Source organism: Bidens hawaiensis, unplaced genomic scaffold, assembly GCF_021521415.1.
Source record: "Bidens hawaiensis isolate Kalapana, Puna unplaced genomic scaffold, B.hawaiensis_p1.1 tig00001035_1, whole genome shotgun sequence".
Lineage (NCBI taxonomy): Eukaryota > Viridiplantae > Streptophyta > Magnoliopsida > Asterales > Asteraceae > Bidens > Bidens hawaiensis.
In genome coordinates, this window is record NW_027491061.1 from 2,592,271 (window position 1) to 2,609,913 (window position 17,643).

Sequence of the window (17,643 nt, forward strand, 5' to 3'; positions counted from 1 at the left end):
AATATCGTCCACCCGTTTTTCCTCAGAATCAGCGGTCGTCAGGCTCGCCAGATACGCCACACATCCCTGACGTATATATTTCAACACCTTGAGGTGGGATATAAATGGTATCATGGTGCCGGATTTTTCTCCCTGCACTAATACCTCCTCGTCATCCGACACCCGGATCTTGACGGTTTTCTTTTCACAGTTTATTTCTACCCTATTACGAGCCAACCAATCCATTCCCACTATCACGTCAAAACTACCCAATTCTACCGGTAACAAGTCAATCAGGAAGGATTGTTCGCTCAGAATAAAAGGGCAATTCCGAACAATCCGATTAACTATCATGGTTTTACCGTTAGCGACCTCTACGGTGTAGGGTTCTATGGTTTCACCAATAGGAAGGTTTGCTATCGAAAGGAACCTAACGGAGACAAAACTTCTATCGGCGCCTGTATCAAATAATACAGAAGCGTAATGATCAGAGACGAGGAAGGTACCTGTCACTACGCTGGGGTCCTGGCGCGCCTCGTTCGCTCCCATCACAAATGCCCGGCCTCGCGCCGGATTGGACGCCGATGGCTGACCCGCGAGTTGTCTCCCGTTTCCTCCCTGATTCAGTTTCGGGCAGTTCCTTTTGAAGTGATCCGTGCTGCCGCATTCGTAGCAAGCACGGCTAGTGGTCACCATCTGGTTTCCTTGCGGGTTCTGCTGTCGGGCTGGTTGAGTTCTAAATGGTTGCGCCCGAATAGGTTGCGGTTGACGGTTCAGGTTGTTCAGATTTGTCTTACAATTTGGTGCGTAGTGTCCAACCCTGCCACACCGGTGGCACACCACCTCCTTGCACACGCCACTATGGTGGTAACCACATTTCCCACATTTAGGAAACGTTCCCCTCTGCGGTTCTTGCCTTCCGCCCGAACTAGTCATGGCATAGCTCTGGGCAGCGGGCCTAGCTCGTTTACCTTGCTGTTTCTCTCGGATCCTATTGTCATACGTACCTCGCTTTCCCCCGGCCGACTCTCCCGTCGCCTTTATCGATCCGCTCCTTAAGAAATCATACGTGACAATACCAGCCTGTGTCACTGCACCCTCATACGTCTGGTGCCCTCCCGCGTTAACTATACTCCTCACTACTGGAGTAAGTCCCCAAATATAACGTTCCACCCTCTTTGACTCTGGGGTGACCAACCACGGCACTAATCGTGACAGTTCATTAAACCGGTTGGTATATCCCAAGTGGTCCGCCCCATGCATCTCTAGGTTCCACAACTCATGTTCCAGTTTCTGCAATTCATTCTTTGGGCAGAAATGTTTCAAAACAAGATCCTTAAGCTCTGTCCAGGTCATGCGGTTTGTCGCCGCCTGACCTCGAGTCTGTACTATGGTGTTCCACCATGTCAAGGCATGGTCTGTGAACGTACAGGTGGCGTACTTAACGACACAATCCTCGGGACAGTTGCTGATATTTACCACTGATTCTATTTTCTCTAACCATTTCACTAACCCATTCGGTCCTTCCGACCCGTTAAATTCTAAAGGCTTGCATAACATAAAATCCTTGATTGAACAACCCCTGGATGGTCCAGTGCGGTTGGTCTCTACAGTAGGGATAGGGCCATTACTGTCGGTAGCGACCACCGTAGGCGGTGCGTCATTACTCGGCATAGTGTTGTCATTCCTTGGAGGATTAGCGTTTTGTTCCCCGTCATTATTTATGGGCGTTTGATTGCTCGGAGGGGTTGGATTGGTCGAGTTATTAATACTGGCGGCGATGCGCGATACTATATCCGGTATCGCCGCCTCCAACTGTTGAGCAATCAAACGGCTCACATCTACTTCCGATATTTTCGTTGATCGTTTCGGTGCCATTCTACACAACATCAAGGAAACACATATAATTAATACCATTCCAAATTATGAAACACAAAACACATTCCATACATTAATAAACATTAGTACATATTACACAAACATCCATTTATATACTTCCCAGTCATCATTACATAACTAAGTTTTAATACAAAGGGCCTATGTTGGTATCATCCTCGACATAACCCGCAATGGGTCAGTGCTTGAATGATACCCAAAAGTATCGATAATGATATGCCCTACAAGAGACCCCCTATGGGCCAGTGGTTGTACTATAACTAAACAAGATTCACTCCGTGTTAGTATCACCACTAACTACTTACACGGAGTATCAAAAAGCGGTTCAAGATTCTACCATCCAACACATCTACACATGGTGGTAAACCAACCCCACCAACACCGCCACCAGCACCACCAACACCGCCATCATAACCCGCATTCGGGTTTCCATCTGGTCGATCAACCAGTGGGAGTATGAGCACTCCCTTTTTAACTGGTTAATAGCATACTGGTGGTCCAGTATGCTGTCCCCGAGGTACGCCCGCCTCTGTACCCCCACGACCAGGGCGGCAGAGTGCTCGTTCACCTGCTCGGTGAGAACACGTAGCCAAGCCGCCAAGTCCCGCTCCTGCCTTGAAGACCCCACACAGGTAGGGTTGCAGGCTCGGGTTGGGGGCGGGAAGACTCGCCCCGGTGGTATGTGGATCTGGGTGGGGTAACAGTGGGCGGAACATACGGGGCACTGATCCGCGCCGTGAGGCGGGGACCGTGTCTGGGGGGAATCGGGGCGGTCTGTGGTGCGGGCGGGGTAGGAGACCTGGTAACCCTAGCAGGGGAGGGTACACTAGCACTCCTAGCTGGGGTGGTCTGTCTAGAAGTACTATGACTAGCCTCCGAAGGCTCGGAGCTGGGTGCTACACTTGGGCTTCCAGAGGCCCCGGAACTGACCTCTTCCGGGTCCTCTTCCGTCGACACACTAGGTGTTCTTGCCATTTTTACCTGCACACAAGTTAACAAACATATAGTCCGTTTTCATAGTGTAATTCATAATTAAATTAATCATGCACTTACTTATACAATTTTGCCACATAATAATATTATTATACATTTACACATATGTTGCCAATTTTACCTATTTAAGTCCCCTGTGACTTCCCCTGAATTCCCTCGTGCAGACAAGTCTGTTATTATGTTCCGGACCATAATAACCCACTTGTCCATCCAAGTTCATCCCGATCTCGTCACAATATATTATTAGTTGATATTCAGATCCTATAATACTTGAGCTACTGGTTATATTTTAGGTATCTTTTTCAGACATCCTAATTCTTGATAACCAATGGCTCTGATACCAAGTTCTGTAACACCCCGTAACCGCAGCGGAAACGTACACGGGATGCAACAGACACATCTGATATCAACAGCATTGCTTATAAAGAAAATACCACTACATTAATTTATAACATATTACATTGTTGCGAGTTTCATTACTGTCTAGGTGTTACACACATATTTTACCGATAAGACATTAATAAATTCATTACAAAACATAGAGCAGCAAGCTTCCAACAGGTAGCACAGATAGTTAAGCACATATCAATCATTCCAACTTGGGCATACCTAGAAAACATGTAAAGAAAACGGGTCAACTACGAATAGTTGGTGAGTTTCACTAATTTAAATAAACACTGACAAATCATTTTAATAATCATTTATTAACAATATAATCATGCTGGGAACTATGTTACCCCAGGACATTTCCATTAACTTTCTGGGAACTATGTTACCCCAGAACAAAAATAACCCCTGGGAACTACGTTACCCCAGAACAATAATAACCCCTGGGAACTATGTTACCCCAGAACAATAATAACCCCTGGGAACTATGTTACCCCAGAACAATAATAACCCCTGGGAACTATGTTACCCCAGAACAATAATAACCCCTGGGAACTATGTTACCCCAGAACAATGATAACCCCTGGGAACTATGTTACCCCAGAACAATAATAACCCCTGGGAACTATGTTACCCCAGAACAATAACACATGATAAACATTTTGTATATTCTGTGCATCAGACCATATATATATAAATGTACAAGTATTTCCATACGATCGGTATGTACTTAAATACTTAAATAAGACATGTTTTCCGCCCCGGGAAAATATAATTAAAACAATTCATTAAAAGGGGCTCGTGAAAACTCACCTTTTTGTGAGTCGGTGAGTAATATAAGGAACAGCTACGTGCCTGGATCTGTAATATAATATCTAGTCGTTACTATATAATTCCCATAACTTAAATACGTATCAATCGGTACATCTGGGAACATAGTTAACCCAGTACTGTACTCGATTCGGGGACAATGTTAACCCCGTGACACTTCTAAGGACTCAGATTGTGACATTGCTTAGAGTTTGACAGTCAATTTAGTTAAGGTGATGAAATTATAGCTCGGTTTGACACCCCGTTTGGCCGTGGGGCCCGTTCCCGGTATTTCGGTGCCGGAAACGGTAAAATCGGGTAAAATTACCCAAATCATCCGAATTATTTTCGGATGATTTATTTTTACTTAATTTACTTAGATTTATGAAATAGTCCATTTTTAGAGTTTTCATGTACCAGTCAGCTCGCTTATGCGAACTTTGCCGGTTTACACGTTTTAAGCTTTAAAAACTTGTTTTTTTTTATGTTCTTTTTAGCACAAATAATTACCCGATTAGTCTCGGGTCTTGTAATTTTGCACAAAACTTAATTTGACAGTAAGGAATTTTGTAAAATTTTCCCAGATTTATTTTCCTATATTTACATTTATTTATCTATTTTTAAATCTTATTAAAATACTAAATATATCAAAAATACCAAAACACTTTAGAAAACTCCCAAATTTTTCTGGGATGATCTCTATCATCCTCATAACTTTCTGGAATTTTCCCAGATTTATTTTCCTATATTTACATTTATTTATCTATTTTTAGATCTTATTAAAACACTAAATATATCAAAAATACCAAAACACTTTAGAAAAATCCCAAATTTTTCTGGGATGATCTCTATCATCCTCATAACTTTCTGGAATTTTCCCAGATTTATTTTCCTATATTTAAATTTATTTATCTATTTTTAGATCTTATTAAAACACTAAATATATCAAAAATACCAAAACACTTTAGAAAAATCCCAAATTTTTCTGGGATGATCTCTATCATCCTCATAACTTTCTGGAATTTTTCCAGAATTTAAAACTTATTTTTCAAGCCATTTTCACCCAAAACCGAGCTAGAAAGCCCTAGAACTCGTTTCACCGAAAAGCCTACTTAGACTTTTCCAACTGAGCTCAAATTTTGTGGGTGGCTTTTATATGTTATAAAAAGCTTATCTTAAATTTTCCGGAATTTTTCATCATGTTTTGCTATTTTTCACTGTTTTTGGCCAAAACCGAGCATTAAATTCACCAAATATTCATCTTTTATCCAAAAATTACCAAAAATTCACAGATCTCATATTTTCATGTGTAGATCATCTCTGTGAAATTTCGTGACCCGACTCTAGGCACACGTAAATCTGTCCATTTTTCATAAACACACGAAAACCGAACTATTTTGTGTTTTCTAGCTTTAGATCGCAAGGATCTCGGTTTCTAGCCTTTGCTAGCCGCTAGATACAACACTTACAAGCACATCAACACCACACCAAGCAAGTTATACCACAATCAAGCCATTTCTTTCCTAGTGTCGGTTAAAACATCAAAACAACGATTTTGACCGTAAAAATCCGTTCTCGACTCTTTTTACTCATTTCTTGGACCAAGATCCCTTGTATAACTTGTATACATCTCTTGGTCATGCAAGAGTCGGTTTCATCTCGGATTCTCACCCGTCTTTCACATGGAAACTTCATTTGACAAGATTTCAACCGTAAAAATTCATTCTAAACACTTTTAACTAATTACTTGGATCAAGATCCTTCGTATAACTTGTATACATCCCTTGATCATACGAGAACCGGTTCCATCTCGGGTTTTCACCCATATTTCACTTGGAACCCTTTTGTTCTTGCAAAAACAACTCAAAACTAAGTAATTAACACCAAAGATTATGTAATGTAACATGCTTATACCTTCAAAATCTTGGTTAAACTATGATGATCTTGGAAGAAAGCTTGAAAGTGTTAGAGATTTGAGAGAGTTTGAGAGAGTTTTTGTGAGAGAATTGTTGTAAAAAAAAAAAATGAAATGTATAATGTGTGGGAAAGGGGTGGCCGGCCTAAGTGGTGGTGTGGGGGGGGGGGCACATCTCAAATATTGTCCACACATTTGGATTACACAATCCGGATAATGTTGTGGATAATCTGGTTCAGTTCGTTTCTCGTTTAAACTCGTAATTCGGCTTGAAACGAAATTAAAATGGTCGTTTTTCGGGTCAAAATGAAATTTACATAAAACTGATTTAAAAACTTTAAAAAACTTAGCCCATGACATTAAAACATCATATTATTAATAATTACGCATCTTTTTCGGCTTGATTGATCGTCTCTTGCTTGGTTTGGTGTTAAAGGTTTCGTTTATCGTACCGACGTACAAATAAATCGAAATCCTTTTTCTGTGCTATAATTCACTTATCCCGAAGCATTAATACCTCGTAAATATCACTAAACATTATATACTTCAACTATAATGTAATTCCCGATTTGTTCGGGTTTCAATAATCGTTCATTGGTTAATTGTAATTCCAATATGATTCACTATATAATTGAGTATGATTCATACTGTGAACCATATATATTCGTATAAACGTGCTATAACTCATATAATCAATATTAAATAACACGTAAATAGTATATTCCGGCTAGGGTATACCTGAATTTGCCGGAATCGTTACAACTATGTAGTGCTATAAGTCCCTTGCTTGCATACTATAACCATTAGCTAACGTAGTTAGCCACATGAATATACGAATAGTACTATTGACGTTGACATTTCCCCCTACTGTTAGGTTAGTCGCGCTAACCTCCGATATTGCATCGAAACAGGGTGCGTATATTCCAGCTGTGAGATTTGAACAGGGCAAAAGGATATAAGTCGTGGTTTAGTTATAGGCTCAGGGTTCGTCATATTAATTCGTAGATTTAGCTAGTCTACAGAGGATCATCGTATTCGTTTCAATAAGTTATCGTATGCTTGTTTGCGAACTGATTCAACAATTTATGAACACATGATTCCATAACAAGTCTTAAAAACTTGTGAACTCACCAACCATTGTGCTGACTTTTTAAACATATGTTTTTCAGGGAATTAACAACGCACGTAAGGAATCATGAAGACGGGACCTCAGTGCATAATTAGGATACCATTTTGATGTTTAACTTCTTTTGTTTAAAGCAAGTTATGGCTTGCAAACACTTTAAAAAATTATGGGTATCTTAATTCATGTATGTTGGCGATAAGCATATGCTTACGGTATACATGACGTCACACGCTTGCGGTTCCGCCCTGGCGGGATGTGACAGATTGGTATCAGAGCCATTGGTTATAGCGAACTAGAAGGTCTAGTCTATAACTGGTGACTCAAATAAATTTTTTCTTTGCATGCATACACATTTGCATAAGCTATACTACATTGTATGTATATTGTTGTCACATGGATTTCGGCCTCCTCATCCGCTTACACTATGTTTCGTGACATTTTAACTATCATTCTCCTAATCGCCACTATTCCATGAGTTGTAATTTGCTAGTGTTCGAAATCGCACCCACCACCTATCCTGACAGCCATTGGGACCCGCACCCGAGTGGTGACTTGATACTATATTCTTAACCACTGAGGAGTCGGGATGACTCGACAACCTCGATGTACCTTTATGGAATGAGAACCGGTAACTCCAATAATGGGAGTACCGAATTGATATATTTCTACCGTAAAGTACGTCTCACGAGACTGCGATTCAGAGCTTGCAAATCGGGTACACGACCATATGGTGCTTCTATAATACGTGTGGGCGTATATCACACAATGAAGCTACCTGTCAGTTTCTATTTGAAATCTTACGCGATGACGTAGAGGCTAACATTCACGAAGCGGAGTAAACTAAATTTAAAAGACTACTCATTGTTCCTACCGAACCATTCGTGTAACATCCTATCTTGAGCACGCCTATCGATGGAGTGTTTCTAATCGTTCTGTCCTACATAACTTTGGTCCATGATTATTAGTAAAACTTTTATTGTTCATGACAAAGATTTAGCATTCAATAATGCAACTAAATGGACACTTCGATTCCCTTAAATGTTAGCTCGAATATGGAAGAAACTAGGGTGACCATGCAAAACAAATTATCATTATGGGTGCACACGTAATCATAATGTGAAATGCATGAGAATCCTGGTGAATGCTATGGTTCGAGCATATGTTCAAATTAGTCAATGTTCATAAGTTAGTTAATCGAGATTCCATCTCCACACATAACAAATCATGCATTAGGGTAACCATGACCATATTCTGAGATATAACAATGTACCTTCGTTTAAAATTCCACCCTTTCATCCTAATTGGTTAAGACAAAGAACCATAATCAACATGACTTGTCATGTACTATGTTAAGATCATTCTTCGATTTTCGGGTCTCTATACCCAAGACGATGTTGAAAGTCATTCGTGGCGGTATTATTATGCTGTGAAGTAACAGTACATAATTTCTCTCACATAACATGTGCCTCCATTATTTGCAATGTGTGTTTCCTATTGTGGCACATGTCAATTTGTGACTCCACTACCTCACTTCATTTGACGAGTTTGAAAGATTTGTAGTAATCTTACTTTAAAATTAACTAACTCGACTTCTATGTGGCCAACGCGTTGTATGGCATGGTACAAGAGAAATTTTCTCATTACTCTTGCAAATGGAATCTCATCCTTCAAAGTAAAACTTTTTGCACACACCTCCTGGTAGCTTTATAACTACTAGAACTATCCGGGCAAGTGCAATCCCTACCAACGTCTTCGACATGATTTGCAATATGCCTAAAGAATCTAATGTACTTCGCTTTCATTGGAACTTTGTAATAATTGGGGAACTCCCTTAATACAACGCGATATTTCCCCTCGTCCTACGCATTACATTGATTCCATTATTGTCTAATCTATCTTGACGATTGTCATTTGCATCATGATCCTTGCATTTATAATTATTGCTCCAACGATCTATAATAATCAAAAAGAAAAAAAAAAGTTTCGCTTGAGCAACCTTTTGATTTACAACAATAAAATAATTATTTCATAATGATAGGACCCATCGTATATCGTTGTGAGGCTTGCTTGGTAGTATTTCCCTAGTTCAAACGAGAACGGATTGCACCTTCCGATGCTTATCCGACACATGCAAATCAAGTTACTCTATCTTATCTTACCCTATGATGAAAGTTGGGTATGATTTATTTTTAAATATAATCATATTACCTTTTAACCTGGCTTTCGTGTGGTAGTCGGAACTTGTAATCACATAGACAATTTCTAGCCTTACTAAAAATTTCAAACTAGAATGACTTAAGAAACTCTCTCTGAAACCTCCTAACCAAATTGTATGATCTTGTGCTAACAAATTTATATCCCGACACTCACGTCGCATAAAAGTCAGCAAATTTCCTATAAAGTTCACATAGTTTTATGAAAAAGAAGAAGAAGAAGAAGATGTTAAGCGTTCAAACAACATTCAAATCGGTCACCGACAACCAATTACTTCATCTAACATGATGATAGAACCATTCATCTATCATTATAAACATCGTTAAGCAGTCTTTCATGAAAATGATTACATTCGTATGTATCAACATCACTAATTTTGTTCTTGCATTCCCGTTCTAATAGCTGGATATGCTTTCTCTCAAATCTAGCCCTATTTATTGTTATTTTGACTTTCATGTGACAGTCTGGTTCTAAACATCTTAACAAAGTATTAGTTTTATATAAGATTTCAAACTAGATTGCTACAAGAAATTTCAAAACCAATTTTCGTGTTTAAACCATACGATTTCGTGTTAGATAATTGTGTTTTTGTCATCACGACCCATTTATATAAAAACACTCAAGTCTGAGAACGTTCTTTTGTAAAGATATACTTACTACCTAGGATTCCAAATTAGATATCTTAAACCTATTTTATCGAGGATATCCTTTTAACGTAAATATATTGTATAAATATTGGTACATGAAATTTTTATTGGTATATGAAATTTTAAAATATTATACAAATTTAAAAAAAATGGATGTTATATACCAAAAAAAAGAGTTAATTACCACTTTTGGATAAAATTCAGTAGCGTTCAATAACAATTCTAGTACGTTAACATTACTGACGTTACATTATATTATTAAAATATAAAATTCCAAAAATGGGATTTTCATACTTGTGGACTATAGTTATTCTAAAACCATTTATGTATTATTTACACATTCTGGGGAGTAAATAAATTAAAATATTATTTTCACATTTTCGTGCCACCTGATCACGTACAAACTTACTCATCCTTATTCAGTAGCTACGGTCATTTGAGTCTTATTTTATTCAATAACTAATTCTCTATCTACTAAAAATATGTTCCACAAAACCCAGGAATCCAATAAGTTTACCATTAAATGTTCCTCCTAATAACTCTACATCACTTCGTCTAATGCATATGATCATTATCTCATCTCAATCTCTTAACTAACTTTTCTTTTACATCCACCCTCAAACTTTGCAAATATATTGGAGTTTGGTAAACAATATTTTGCATTACTCCCATATCAACATCCATATAGTTCTGAATTCTTTTGTCGACTTGTTCCAATAAAAAAAATCCACATTTCTTTATTCAATCTTCATGATCACGTGAGTCTTAGCAAATCCCATGACAAATTATTTGTTAGTTATAAGATTTTAAAACCTTGAGTTCATCATGTTCTTGTATAATGGTTCCCGGAAATGATTCTAATTCACTCCACCAAATTCTTATGATCATTCAAATCTCATTTTGACCTTATAGTTATCTCAGTGTCTACACACTTTTATTCCATGGGGGTTAGACAAATTAATTTTTCCTTACTTCTAAACCAACACACTATTTGTTGGTTCTAGGGCCATAATGATGTAAGCTTATTCGGAACTCAAGTGTAACACAAAGGAGATTGAAATATTATTTTCCCTAACCAGCAATTCCCTAATGTTCGCTTAGAGAATAAGCGACACTATTTATTGATCAAATCCAATAAACAAATTTTGGTACTAGAGGTTTAAAATAATCGATAGTACCGGTAGGCTCAAAACGTCATAAGACATCCTAAATCATAAATAATGATTAATAATTCTAGAGTCTTGTCATCCATTTCAATTGTTAAAAGCTTAGCACCCGTTACTGATCATGAAGCGCATCGTTTTAGTCTAAAATAAATAACTTCGACTTCTACAACTTTACTTATTTGCTTTCCATGTTTATTTCTATGATTTGTAATATAAATCAAGTAGAGAACACATCCATCTATGCGAACCTTGAATTTGACGCACTTATCTACATAAGTTTCTCATGCAAATCCTAATAACTAGAAATATACGATCCTTTTCGTGGCATCACTCTTAACCTCTATGTTAAGAGTACATATTAGAAAAGTTGTCCTTCTCCCTAAACCACTTCAACGGGATTGAAATGTAACCCTATTCATAGCCAAGTTAGCGTTTGAGAGCTAACAAATTCGGATACTCCATCACATAAACTATATGATTAAATCCGCAATTGTATTCGCGCTAAGCCTCTTGATTGATTAACCGTTAGCTTGAATTGATCCTTTGTTCAGATTTAAGTTCAAGACTTTCCATGTTTCAACCTCTATAAAAGCATCACAAGTCACACATGTTACGTGTGGACTATACATCTAGTAAGGTCTTACCTATAATTACATCCTTGTTGTCTTTAATAGTGATGATTGACATGCCGATTATATGAAAACGCTAAAATTCCTTAAAGACGTGAACTATTTACTATATGTTGCAAACTTCTAAATAAATCATTGTCACCGAGTCTTCACTCTATCGGCCCTAAAACTCTGTATCAAATTCTAAATTCGTTCGCGATCCATCAATCCATATATATGTGGTGTAGTCCATACGGATTTAGACTAATATTCCTTCATACTAGCAAGATGCACTAAGATTGTGAAATAAGACATCTGAAATCTTCATTAGCCAGTCGTATCCTAAAGACTATGTTCACTCTCTGCATAATCTTTCAAAGATGTATAGATATTGTCTCCAGACCGCTTGACCAACATATTGTAAACATCCATTTCATTGGTTATGATTCACATTAGCAATCAGTTCATTTCAACTATTGAGAATAAGAATTATTGATCGCAATAATTGATTAATTATACTCTCATTTTCGTACAATGAGTGCCTTATATATTTACACACGCATATATACCCTTATGTACATCGTTTAGCCGGACAATATGCTAAAATGCCATATTAAGTTAACCTTTTTGGGAGAGACATAGGTTTGAAAATGGTGTCATACTCCATTAGTACATGCAAAAAAATCATATTCTCGTGCCTTGATCTTTTGCATAAATTCCGATGCAGTCAAATCTTCATTGTTGAAATAATTATTCTCTTTTAGAACCATCAAGAAAGTCGAGTAGGAACTCGGTAGTGCACTTTTAATGGTATCAATTTTATCAATCTCAGAAGTTTCCAATCTCATATTATCCATCTCAGCTATCAAATGTTTAAATCTTGTTGTCATCTTTTCAACAGTCTCTCCCTTAAGTAGGTTAAATTTTCTAAATTGAAACTTGAGCATAACCTTTTTGCTTTCAGCGGTGTTACCCATACTTCTCATACGAATATGTTGAAATAATGAGGCACAAATCTTTATACTCCCTACTTGATGAAAGATGTTTTCAGCTAAAGCCATAGTAAGAGTAGAATAAGCCTTTGTCTCAATTTCTAATGTTTTCTTCTCTTAAACCGAATATTGCGAGATAGCTTTAGGTGTAAAACCCATTGTCTCATCTCCAATCATTGGAACGGTGTAAACCTCATCCAAGCAATACGAACAATCAGGGTGAACTGATCCTAGATGAGCACGGAAACGGGGTTCCCATTTAGCAAAATCGCTAAATTTCATCAAACGTGGACACTTTGAATGTGAACTGATCTCGGTATCCAGTTGTAACATTTGTTGCATTAACATATTTTGGGAAGCTAGTGCATACATACCAGCCATGTTTGCTAAATGACAAAGTTCTCAAACTCTAAGGGTTAAAATTGAAAATTATATTTAACGAACGATGAACAATAGTAACGAACTGTTAACAGTAGTAACGAACTATAAACAGTAGTAACGAACTGTGAACAGTAGTAACAAACTGTGAGCAGTAATTGACGAATCACAACTTAACAAAGTTAAGGTTGATTAGGTGACGAATCAGGAACAGTAATTTTGACGAATTGATGCAACGAACTAAGTCAAATAACGAATTAAGTGGTCAAACGAATCAGGTGAATTTCTTTAACGAATCACTAAGTGTTTGCTTAGTAAATCAGCTACAGTTGATAACGAATCAACTTGTAGCGAATTAGGTAGTTACAACGGTTGTAACAAACCTCTGACAACAAATGCCACGTGGCAAAAGTTGTTATAAAAACAGTTAACGAGGTGAGACACGTGTCACACGAACTAGTTGACACGAAGTAGAATACGTAGCGAATTGGTTCACGAATCTGCTGATAATCGTAAAGAATTAGCTAATGACATTAACGAATTAGCCACAAATATTAACGAATTACGCTGAAATATTAACGAATTAGACTGAATCTTCAAATCTTCAAACCTTCAAACTCATATTTTCCAGAAATCTGGAAAACGTATGAGCACATAGCCCAGTCACAAATATGTATTACTCACACGATACTTAACCAAATCACTCAATCAAACTACCAAAATACTCGTAACCACATCGTGAATCCAACTCGCATCATCCCGTAACTCAATTAACAATTAGTCTCGTATCCGATCTAACCAAAACCAATCCCTTGTTTTCGGCATAAAACAGATCCAATCCAATAACCACACCTATCCAAACCAAATCTCAATTCCAGTTCACTACAATTTCCCAATACCTTAACACACTCAAATTCAATCCAAACAATCCATTACTTATCCAATTAATACTCAATTTGATCCAAAATCAAACTGAAAAGAAACTTAACACAAACACTATCAATTATCAATCTAATAAAACCAATTAACATCCAAATCAAGCGTAAACGAGCACCGAAAGCTCTGATACCACTTGTTTGAACACGTTAATCCGATACACAGATCTCAGATCTGGTATATATATATGATTAACCTCTTAATTAGGATCTAGTTAATAATTACTCTTGATTGTATGTTGTATATGATATATTAGTTGTATGTATGTGAATAAGATTAATACTAGATTGAAGCTTGAGAGGAGATTTTGGCAGGGATTCGATAATCTAACTCAAAACTTAACTTAAACAGTGGACTGAAGCCATTATAAATAGAAGATGGATCTAGTTCGTTACACATTTCGTAATGAACTAGCATCCACTTCGTTACATACACTTAAATGAAATAAACTTAACGAATCACCCCCTGATTCGTTAAACATCCTTAACGAATCAGGAGGAACATTAACTTAGAACTAGTTCGTTAAACATCCTTAAAGAACTAGCCTATACTTTAACGAACTACAATAATAACTTAATATTTTATTACATAAATAAAACGAAAAATACATAAACGATAGATACAAAGACTCGAGACGCAAAACCGTGTACTAACACAATAGGTAGAGTTCATGATGTTCCACTCGCGTTTGATTAAGCATACTACCTAAGAATTCTATTAAATAAGGTTATAGGGCCTAATTCTTTTGAAGATATTCGAATAGTGGATAAAGTTCTATATGAAAATTTTCGAGACGTATGTTATAGAAGAGGGATTTTAATTATGATAAGGAGTGCAAAGAAGCCATTGAAAAACAAGTCATACTTCCACATAATATTATCTCCGAAATTTATTTGCTACAATGTTGATAACATACAGTTTATCTATACCTCATTTTGTTTGGGAAAGCACATTGTCACTTTTAGTTGACGGCATTCTATACAAATAACAAAACGATCAAAATAATCCACGTACAATTTAAATAATTTTAATGTTTTGTTGGCTTTACAATAATTATTTTGCAAAACTATTTTCTTTATACTATTCTGATTTGTTGTTGTTATATACTTTTATAGAGTTGAATCTGAACGAAGAACAGCTAAAGAACTTAGCATTGCTTGAAAATGTAATTTTTTTAGTTTCTAACAATTCAACTCTCGAAATGTATAGACGGATGCCTTTTCCAGACCAGGATTCTATTTGTAGAGCAAATAATCCATTGATGGTTGAAGAACTTTCCTATGATACCGAAACCATGTCTAACGGATTTAATAATCTATTTGATTCGTTAACAGATGAGCAACGAGGTGTTTATAATGAAATAATCATGTATGGATTGCAAAAAAGGGTGGTGTGTTTTTTGTTTATCGATATGGTGGTACGGAAAAAACATATTTATAGAAAACCTTATCTTCTTCCATAATGTCAAATGGAGAAGTTGCATTGAACGTTGCTTCTAGCGGAAGAGCTTATTTCTTATTAGAGGGTGGTAAAACAACACATTCAAGATTGCTCATTCCCATTAATTTAACTGAAGATTCTCGTTGTAAGGAATTATCAAACATAAATAATTTTATTACTTGTCATACGAATCTTTTTGTGAATATATAGTGTATACTAATTTTTCAATATGATTTTTATTTTAGATTCGTTGCCTTAAACATTTTTTTAATTGTTTTTTTTAAATTTAGGTTAAGGGAAATACATACGTGTATGAATTATTGAAAATACAAACTTAATTATTTGGGATGATGCACCCATGACTCATAGGCATGTTTCTGAAGCATTGGACAGGACTTTAAACGATGTTATGACCACTGATCCCGCAAATACTTCAGAAGCATTATTTGGAGGTAAGGTGGTTGTTTTTTATGGTGATTTCTATCAAATTTTCTCCGGTGTACAAAAAAGTACCATAAGAAAATGTGTAAATGCTTCAATAAATTCTTTGTATGTTTGGTCAAAGTGTAAAGTTTTTAAACTTACAAAGAACATGAGGCTTACAGTTGCATGTTGGTCTTCAAATGTTGATGAGATCAAAGAGTTTGTTGATTGGCTTTTGGATATAGGTGAGGGGAACGTGGGTGGTCCAAATGATGAAGAATCAGTTGTTGAAATTCCCAACGACCTTCTAATTTTAAACTCATTAGGTCCAATTGGTGATTTAATACAATTTATCTATCCTAATATCTTCGATAGATTCGATGAAGTTACTTACTTTCAGAGTTTCAGGATCGGGCACTATTGGCACCTTTGAATGAGGTGGTTCAGGAAATTAATGAACGTATGTTAGAACTCTTTCCAGGTGAAGAACTCGAGTATCTAAGTTCTGACAGTTTAGATAATTCTGAAACTGTTTCTGATGATTTTGATCCATAGTTGTACTTCCCCGATTTTTTAAATGGGATAAAGATGTCTGGAATGCCAAATCGTAAATTGGTTCTTAAAGTGGGTGTCCACATTATTCTACTAAGGAATATTAATCATAAAAAGGGATTGTGCAACGGTACTCAACTACAAGTCGTTAGTCTCAGTAGACGTGTAATTGAAGCTAAAGTTGTTTCGGGTACTAATATTGGATATCACACCTTAATTAGTCGAGTTAGCCTTACCTCATCTGATAAGAAGTTTCCTTTCAAGTTTAAAAGAAGGCAGTTTTCAGTTGCACTTTGTTTTGCCATGACAATCAACAAAAGTCAAGGTCAGTCATTATCAAGAGTTGGCTTATACCTAAAAGATCCAATATTTTCTCATGGTCAGCTTTATCTCGCTTTGTCAAGAGTGGAGAGTAGAGACGGCATTAAATTAGTGATACTCAACAAAGAATCAAATATTACAAATAAAACAACAAATGTTATTTACAAGGAGATTTTTGGAAACGTAGTGTCATAAATATTATCATTGGTATGTATTTGTTACCTTAATTTTCAATTAAAACTAAAAAATCTTTTACTAATATGTTTTTTTTAAGGTGTTTTATGCCCACTTATGTTATTTAAATTCTTATACGATGCGTAGTTTTTTTATAACATAATTACTTCTTATGTTATATAAGTACTTTGAATATTTTTACTATATTTTTTGTTTATTGAATTTTTAATTTATTATTTTATTTAAAATAACGATTTAATGTACAAAAATAAAAGTCAGATAATTATCTAAATTTATTAGATATTTTTATCTCTTAGAATTCTAAATTTCTAATGTAAATGTTAAAAAAATGTAATTATTGTTTTAATATAACTTAGGTTATGTTTTATTAACAGTTATAGTTAATTTTTAATGTTATTTTCCTAAATTATTTAAAATACTATCTAATAAGAAATCTCAAAATAGGGTTATTATGAAGAATACTCTTTTAGATACGTATAATCATTCAGAATATTGAAACCAAACAACCGTTGTGTCATTAGTATTCGTAATATTGATTTCTAATCGTATTTTGTTTATCATACCAAAAGTTTTTCAATATCTCTAAACAGATCTTAATCTATCTTAATGGCCATGATTGTTTCTTGGAAATATTGTACAGGGTTGAGTAAATATGAGTTTGTGTT

At 36.1% G+C, this 17,643-nt stretch overlaps 2 protein-coding genes across 2 annotated transcripts; both read left to right on the forward strand.

The window, feature by feature from the left end:
- The first annotated feature begins 15,845 nt into the window (after positions 1-15,845).
- LOC143556584 (uncharacterized) lies at positions 15,846-16,465 on the forward strand. Its single transcript, XM_077045871.1, has 2 exons — positions 15,846-16,245; positions 16,311-16,465. Exons 1-2 carry the CDS (start codon positions 15,846-15,848, stop codon positions 16,463-16,465), a joined length of 555 nt encoding a protein of 184 aa, XP_076901986.1.
- Positions 16,466-16,498: 33 nt separating this feature from the next.
- Positions 16,499-16,978, forward strand: LOC143556594 (uncharacterized). The gene has a single exon (XM_077045879.1). The coding sequence runs from the start codon at positions 16,499-16,501 to the stop codon at positions 16,976-16,978; it is 480 nt and encodes a 159-aa protein (XP_076901994.1).
- The last annotated feature ends 665 nt before the right edge of the window (positions 16,979-17,643 follow it).